Genomic DNA, 8936 nt, shown 5'->3' with positions numbered 1-8936 from the left:
TGGAAACAGTCAACATCACGCCTTCGATCTCCATCAGCAGCGTTCAGCAGCTCTCTCCAATGGGGCAGGTCAAAAAAGCCAAAACCAAAGAGGGCAAGGGTGAGGATGCTTGTCTTCTTATTAATAGCATCTGACAATTTACATTGATCATCCTGTTCAAAAGTTTACACCCTTCCCTTCCCCCCTGGCTGTTATCATGCATCGTGTTGGCTTCTCGTGCATCAGTGAATGTTTTCACCATTTGTAATAGTCATGTACGAGTCCCTCAGCTGTCCTCAGTGAGAAAACATGGGTCTCAATATGATATAGCCGCTGTTGGAAAGGGGTCAAATATGCAGAAGATGCCGGAAAAGCAAAAAAAATAAACCATGCTGGATTTTTCTGAAGAACAGACAAGGGACTCACGAACAACTATCACAAAACATAAAAACAGTCGTTGATCATCCAGGTAACGACACACAGTATTAAGAATGGAGCGTGTGTAAACTTTTGAACCAGTTCATTTGTGTAAATTCATTCTTTATTGTGTCTTCTGGACTATATGTAAACATCTGTTATGTGTAATAGCTGATTCATGGCAGAATTAAATAAACAACAAAATGCAATTTTTATGATCCTCAATATTTATTTATTTATTACAATTATGAACCTTTTACAGATTCTGCAAGGCGTATGTAAACTTATGACCTCAGCTGTATATTAATGCGCTCGTTCTAATATGTTCTTGTGTCCGTGATAACAACGTACACTGGGACGTAAATGGATTGAAATAAACGTGTAGCTTTTTTTTGGAAGGAGTCTCCAGCGTCAGCACTTTGTAACGGATTCTGGTTGTCTGGTTCTCAATAACCACATTTTTTGTTTCTTATTAACGTTAATAAGATTAATAAGCGAGGCTGGTGATGGAATGACTGTTTATAGCTGCTATGATGTAACGTGCGATCACAGGAACTAGCTCAAGTCTGCACCACAACATTGAAAGTAACTATAAACAGCTAGAGTTGCTAGTGTTAGAAGATTGGCATTGCAGTTTTGAAGTAAACAATCACATTTAAGACACGTTACATTATGTATTGTTTTCTTATTACAGCATGCCCACAAGTTTTATTCCTTACTTAACATCTTTAAATCTGGCACAACTTATTGACGGAGCTGTCTTTTCTAGTGGTTTCAATAATTGTAAAAGTTATTTTCATATTTATTATTTACTTTAATAAACTTAAAAATGTTAAACTATACCGTCTCGTATATCTATAGCCAAATTTGCATTTTATATATGTTTATTCATAACCGATGGATTGATCTTGGACAAAAACAAATGAGTTTTGATTAGTTGATTAAAACACACATAACAGCGCTCGACAGCCATTTAATTTACACATTAAAATCGCAGAGGAAAAAAAAACACACCTTAGAGTTTATTTCCAGCCCCTCATGTATAATTCAGTTTTTAATATTAATAAGAGTTCTTCAGAGTGTATCCAGACCTTTAACACTGCTGTATAATATGTCTGTGCATTATTGAAGCGATTATATTAAATGCCTTTTTTGATCGTCACAGGGCCGAGCGCAAGGAAGAAGAGCAAGCAGCCAAAGGACACGAAAAAGAAAGCAAAAGCCAAGAAGCCCAAATTGAAAGCAGGCCAGAGCAGCAAGAGGAAAAAAGCCTCCTCTGTAAGTGTGGCCTTGTGTTGTAGAGCCAGAACTTGTGTCGTGTGTGCAATTCCCGCTCAATTTCATGGCAGTTTTTAATTTTTATTTAACTGCATAGATACTTAAAATGTACTTTATACGCTCACATAAGGGTCCGTACGATGTTTCCTTCTTTATCCCCGACAGAGCGAAGACGATTTCTTAGACGACTTCTCCGACTTCGATGACATCAGCATCCACAGTGCCTCCGTTCGCTCCGACGCCTCGGGGGTGCCCAAGAAGAAAACGAGACGAGGACGCAAAAAGAGGAAAAGTAAAGAGACCATTTTCTACATTTTCCTTTTTTTTTTTTTTAATACTCTGAGACTCCGAAGGTTTGCATGTGCGAAACGCCTAACGTCAAAGAAAGATCAGTTGACGAAATAGAGAGAAGACATAGGTGATAAACTCAAGTATGTGAAACATGAATTACTTCAAATCCACTTACTTGTTAAAGATCACATTCCATTCTTTGTAACTGGACTTTCCCTTTGTTACACTTTGAGTCAGTATTATTTATCTTCCAGCTTTCCTTTTCTCTCTTGTGCTTTTTTTTGTTTTCTTGATTGGATGTCTGTACTCTTGGTTCCCTCTCCCCTCCCCCTTCCCCCCGCGTGAAGGAGAAGACGGAGACGGCTACGAGACGGACCATCAGGACTATTGTGAGGTGTGTCAGCAGGGCGGTGAGATCATTCTGTGTGACACCTGCCCCCGAGCCTATCACCTTGTGTGTCTCGAGCCTGAGCTGGAGAAGGCCCCCGAGGGTAGATGGAGCTGCCCTCACTGTGTGAGTCAATTTCACCTTCAGAAGAAAAAAAAATATTATTCAACTGTAGCATCAAATACTGCTCTATAAACCTGGACACAACTTTTTCATATAAATTACTGTGTACTTTAAAACCTAATGTGCAAAATGTGTATAAAAATGAGTATCTTTTACATACTGTTTAGTAACACATTGAGAAGTTTTACAGAACTTCTGTTCTTCAGAAGTTCTGTTCTTCAGAACTTCTGTTCTTCAGAAGTTCTGTAAACTTCTGTCGATAGTCACTAATTTGGGGCTGGGGGTTCGATTCACCCCGCTGCCCTGTGTGTGCGGAGTTTGCATGTTCTCCCGGTGCTGCGGGGGTTTCCTATGGGTACTCCGGTTTCCTCCCCCAGTCCAAAGACATGCATGGTAGGCTGATTGGCATGTCCAAAGTGTCCGTAGTGTATGAGTGGGTGTGTGATTGTGCCCTATGATGGATTGGCACCCTGTCCAGGGTGTCCCCCACCTTGTGCCCAATGCTCCCTGGGATAGGCTCCAGGTTCCCCGCGACGCTGAAGGATAAGTGGTATAGAAATGGATGGATGGATTAACATATTTGCAATGCTTGGCCCTGCCTACTTTGGTTGGCCAATGGTTGGTCCATGTTCTGTTGCTATGAATTGGCAGCTCTCTCCCTATAAATAAACAGCAGCTTGGGCAGTATTTCTGTTTTCAAATTTGTTATCATTAATATAGTAACAACTAACGCATAGGTATGGTGGATGTTCCACATGTACAGATGAAAAACCGTGTGTGATTGTTGATATGCTGACATTTTCTACCATTTTTGGAAGGAGTCTCCAGTGTCAGCGGAATTTGTCAAGTTTTCCAACACAGGAAAGCCTTCGCAACGGAGGACTTTCCAATTTCTCAGTAACAAGCTTCATTTTTTTGTCTTCAAGACAGAGGACGTTTCAACATTAGCTGTAACTATAAACAGATAAATGGTAAGCGTTGCCATTTAATAAATAAATATTTAGCAAATTACTAAAACACTTGGTCACAATCTGATCATTTCCGTATAACAGCATGCCCTGTCATGTTTTATTCCTTATGTGTTGTATATTACTACCTTCTTTGGTAAAATATCCACTTTTGTTCCACAACATCTGAGGAAATCTCTACTGTTATTGCATTGTAGCTCTGGTTGTCTGAAAATCTGACATGCTATTTATTTCACTTCACGTTTATTACGTTATGAATCTCTTTTAAAGTGAGTATTAGCTCAAACGGAAGCTTGTCGACACGACTTCCATTGCATTTTGTACTTTGAATTGAATCTAATTGAACTGTATTTTACCCCGAGGGGCAAATGGAATAGAAACATAAAAGACTTTCTCTGTAGCACGGCATATAATTAGTTTCAGATAACTGCACCAGCAGCAGTGATGGGAATAAGAAGGACTTGAAGCCCCAGTAGCTGCATGGATGCCAGGGCAACTGGAAATAAATCAGGACAACTTACTTCTTCCTGTCACTGTAGCCTGTTGGTCTACCTAAAAATCGTTTAGGTATCGGCCTGCGGCAGAAACCGAGTCAAACACTTGACAAAAATGTTATTACTACACTACGATGTTGTTGTTAACCCACACAACACTGCATAGTGTGAAACACACTCAACCCCCTGAACTTTTGGCTTAACTCTGCCTAGCTCCACCCAGGTAGGAAGAGCTGGATCTGGTCTGACTGAACCCCCTGAACTTGTGGCTCAATACTGCCTAGCTCCACCAGGGTAGGAGGAGCTTGGATCTGGTCTGACTCAACCCCCTAGATTTTTGGCTCAACTCTGCCTAGCTCCACCCAGGTAAGAAGAGCTGGATCTGGTCCGACTCAACCCCCTGAGCTCTTGGCTGGACACTGCCTAGCTCCACCGAGGTCCACCCATGAGCTGGATCTGGTCTGAGTCAACCCCCTGGACTTTTGGCTCGACTTTTCCTAGCTCCATCCAGTTAAGAGGCACTGGATCTAGTCCAACTCAACCGCTTGGGCTTTTGTCTCGATTCTGCCTAGCTCTACCCAGGTAAGAGGAGCTGTATCTGGTTTGACTCCACCCCCTGGACTTTTGACTCAACTTTGCCTAGCTCCACCCAATTAAGAGGCACTGTATCTGGTCCAACTCAACCCCCTTTACTTTTCTCTCGACTCTGCCTAGCTCCACCCAGGTAGGACGAGCTGGATCTGGTCCGACTCAACCCTATGGCCTTTTTGTTCTGCAGCGAGGGGTACATGTCCATTGCAGCATGTGTGAATATAAAGTGGGGCTGGAATTGTAACAGACCATTTATTCAACCGATGAAATTGATTATGCTGTGAAAACGCATAGCAACTATAATTCTAAAGTATCCATCATCAACTCTTGTTCCCTCACCCATCTCTTTTTTCTCTCTCTTGAATTTAAAAGATTCAGCTTGTCATTTTACAATGAATTACTCGAGACACTGACACTGCAAACTTCCCAAAAGGTTAAATAAATGTCTTCTGACAAAACTTCATGTCAAAGATCAGCTTTTATTATAGAAATGATAAATTACTAGAATGATTATATTATTACATTTTATATATTAGGGTTATAGATTGTCATCTTTATGTGTGAGTCTTAGTTTGAGCTACATTCTGATGATCTCATGTCCTCAGGAGAAGGAGGGAATTCAGTGGGAAGCAAAGGACGATGACGAGGAGGAAGAGGACCCTGCAGGAGAGGAAGAGGACGACCACATGGAGTTCTGTCGAGTGTGTAAAGACGGCGGAGAGCTGCTATGCTGTGACACGTGTCCTTCCTCCTACCACATCCACTGCCTGAACCCGCCTCTGCCCGAGATACCCAACGGAGAGTGGCTGTGCCCACGGTGCATGGTGGGAAAATTCACACCTGTATACTGCTTTGAATTTTATAATGTTTTACAGTATGTTTGCATGCAGAAGTTTGCATACCCTTTGCACACTTACACTAATGAGGAAATTGTTTAAGTTAAGATATAAAAAAAAAAAAATTCTGAAAGAATTTTTGTGATAATATGCAAATTATAAAAAAAGAAACCACACACATTGGGGGTGAAAACATTTGCACTCAAATGTAGTTGCACGCAAACTATTCATTTAGTTAGTGATGATGACTGAAATACCCATCCCCCGTCCCCAAACAATATTTTTTGAATAAGTGCAAACAAATTTGTTCTTAGAGTAAACGTATAAAAATATGGCGTGTTCATTCCCCAGTGCCCCCCTCTTAAAGGGAAAGTCCAGAAGATTCTGCACTGGATGTGGGGGGATCCGCCTTTACCCCCCGAGCCTCTCTCCACTCAGGATGGTAAAAAGGAGGACATACCGGTCAAACCTCCGCTAAAGGGTCGTCCCGAGAGGCTGCTGTTCGTGAAGTGGGCGGGGCTGTCCTACTGGCACTGTTCCTGGGTCAGCGAGCTACAGGTGATGAAAATATTTTATCCATATTTTATCGCCCTTTGAGTGCGTTTGTCTAAACTCATTTAATTGTAACCTTTTGTTCATTTTCACAGCAAAATATATAACGGTATGCTGCTTTTTTTAAAATAAATTTTTTTAAGGTTAATTACATAAATTACATAACAAATGTCAATTATGTCAATGCAATTTGTGAATTTATTTCTTGTATAAAATTTTTTTTTTTCATTTTGTGGATGAAAGTCCATACGTTTTTGTCCCCAGAAAGGTTTTGATGACCAGAAAATGAATATTCTGAGTCAAAGTATTAGAGTTTTGGTTTTTTTTGTTTTGTTTTTTGGACAAATTTTGTGAACAAATTCATTCTGTGGCACAATATGAGCTCCCCAAATCACCAAAATACATTTGATAAATTCGTGCTGTGTTATTAATTAAATAACAGCCAAAAAAATTTCAAAAAACTACAGAGTGGTTATTATTTATTATTACATTTTGGTGCTGTCCCCCATACATTTATACAAATAAGTTTTCGTTTGGTTTTGTAATGAAAGAAATTTATTTCATTTTGCTCAACAGTGCTGTAATATACATTTATAATTGTGCTGTAATATACATTATTATTCTAATTGCTCTAGATGGTATTGTTTAGTTAAAAAAAAAACCCTCAGCCTTAAGTACTGCAATGATGTAACGTCCCATCCTTTTACTCTCTTGTTTTGTCCTTCTCTGTAGTTGGAGCTCTATCACACGGTCATGTACAGGAATTACCAGCGGAAGAACGACATGGACGAGCCGCCACCCTTCGACTACGGCTCGGGTGAAGAGGAGCTTAACAACGAGAAGAGGAAGAGCAAAGACCCACAGTATGCCGCTATGGAGGAGCGTTTCTATCGCTATGGGATCAAACCCGAATGGCTAATCATCCACCGGATCCTCAATCACAGGTTAGAGAACCCTAACACCTGTGGTCTGTTTTTATCTTGTTTTACATCAAGACCATCACTATGCCATATGTGTTTTCTTGAATAAATGTTGTGTGCTACGTCTAATATACAGTATTTATGTTGTCTGCATGCATCATGCAGTTTTGACAAAGACGGAGACGTTCACTACCTGATCAAATGGAGAGATTTACCGTACGACCAGTGCACCTGGGAGATCGACGACTTCGACATCCCCGAATATGAGAGTTTTAAACAGGCCTACTGGGACCACCGGTAAAGCTGCTGACATTGAGGAAGTAATATATATAGCATACATAATAAACCGTCAAATTAAACCTCTTCATAATCTCGGGACTGTTTGTTTAAGGGAGCAAATGCTAGGTGAAGACCATCGTCCCCTAGTGGTGAGAAAAGGAAAGAGCCTGAAAGAGGAAGTGAAGAGGAGAGATGCTCCTCCTGAAACTCCGGTTGTGGACGTGAGCACGTTCATTTCTTGAATTCACCATTAAAACTGTGAAGTCAGCCCTAAATTAATCCTCGATGTAATGTTCCAGTTATAATGACCTATTTTGTTTTGGAACAGTGCTAAAAATAATGTTTTCAACCCAAAACATTATGTGCTTTGACACGTTTTTCCGAATGAAACGAATACGAATTTGTACATGGATTACACCGAGTATATTCAGGTTCATTAAAAACAGCGGGATCTCCATTCCTGTGACATTTTTTTGTCTTGTTAAAAAGAGAAAAAAAGAGAGGCTGTTGAGGGAACGACTGTTTATAACGTATGTACCATTCCACAGCGTTAAATGCAACTATAAATGGTTAAAAAGGATTGTTTTTTTAATAACTACAAAGCAATAAATAAATAATCATTGGAAAATTGCTGTGGTATAAGAGGGAATAATAGACTTTGGGAAAATAATCAGCTTCTGAGGGGTAACAGTAAATCCGCTTCATGATGGGTTGCATTACATCACACCACCCTGCTGTTGAGCCTTTGGGAATTTCTAAATAAATCTTGTAGAGTAATATTAATTTTAAATCCAGTTTTAAATCTTAGAATAGTGAACGCACTGTAAGGATTAATTCTAGACCTTTCTTTTGTCCATAGCCCACAGTTAAATTTGAGCAGCAGCCGTGGTACATCGATGCTACAGGAGGAACTCTGCACCCGTACCAGCTGGAGGGTCTGAACTGGTTGCGTTTCTCCTGGGCACAGGGAACCGATACCATCCTGGCTGATGAGATGGGACTGGGCAAGACGGTGCAGACGATAGTGTTCCTGTACTCGCTCTATAAAGAGGTGAGAGCTGGTCACTGTGCGAGAAGGTGGGAAATACAGAGAGTGGTTAAAGCAATGCAAATATATGCACACAAGATGCAGTATTAGACCATCACATCATAATGAAACTAAAGCTGAATGACGGACATTTTCTCAAATTTAGAAATCCCGGCCGGACGCTTTTTTAAGGTCCAGAAAAGAGGACGTATCCGGGAAAAAGAGGACGTACGGTCACCCTAACAAAAGCATTTCATAGAACATTGTGTCAATGTAATGGATTACAGTTACCAGTTTTTTTGTATGTAGTTTTTTTTTTTATGACTGTGTATACCTTTTACAGGTAGATTTTTAATATTGCACGATGATGGTTCTCTCTCTGTCTCTCTCTCTCTCTCTCTGTCTCTCTCTCTCTCTCTATCTATTCAGGGTCACTCTAAAGGCCCGTTCCTGGTCAGCGCTCCATTGTCCACCATCATTAACTGGGAGCGAGAATTTGAGATGTGGGCTCCGGAATTTTACGTGGTGACATACACGGGCGATAAAGACAGCCGGGCGGTGATACGGGAGAACGAGTTCACGTTCGAGGACAGCGCTGTCAAATCAGGCCGCAAAGTTTTCCGCATGAAGGTAGAAAATACAAGAGAATTGAGTGCAAAAGTTTGTACAGCCTTGGTATTACCGATGTTCCATCAGTCAACCACAGCGACACTTCTGTGTTCAGTTGTGGACTTATCTGAACTTATGCCATGTATGCAGAAGAGGGCGGATAGCGCTTTCCTCCGAGTGTGTT

At 40.8% G+C, this 8936-nt stretch overlaps 1 protein-coding gene across 1 annotated transcript in view; it reads left to right on the top strand.

Moving 5' to 3' along the window:
• Positions 1–8936, top strand: part of chd5 (chromodomain helicase DNA binding protein 5) — a 53404-nt gene that overhangs the window by 19701 nt on the left and 24767 nt on the right. Inside the window, exons 5-15 of the mRNA XM_053652811.1 lie at positions 1–99; positions 1562–1674; positions 1840–1966; positions 2313–2479; positions 5135–5353; positions 5717–5923; positions 6650–6861; positions 7003–7134; positions 7229–7337; positions 7976–8167; positions 8573–8773. The exon at positions 1–99 is cut by the window's left edge and continues 143 nt beyond it. Coding sequence (XP_053508786.1) covers positions 1–99; positions 1562–1674; positions 1840–1966; positions 2313–2479; positions 5135–5353; positions 5717–5923; positions 6650–6861; positions 7003–7134; positions 7229–7337; positions 7976–8167; positions 8573–8773 — 1778 coding nt within the window. The remainder of the gene's footprint in view (positions 100–1561; positions 1675–1839; positions 1967–2312; positions 2480–5134; positions 5354–5716; positions 5924–6649; positions 6862–7002; positions 7135–7228; positions 7338–7975; positions 8168–8572; positions 8774–8936) is intronic.

Source organism: Ictalurus furcatus, chromosome 21 (assembly GCF_023375685.1).
Source record: "Ictalurus furcatus strain D&B chromosome 21, Billie_1.0, whole genome shotgun sequence".
NCBI classification, from domain to species: Eukaryota; Metazoa; Chordata; class Actinopteri; order Siluriformes; family Ictaluridae; genus Ictalurus; species Ictalurus furcatus.
This window is presented reverse-complemented; position numbering and strand designations above follow the sequence as displayed.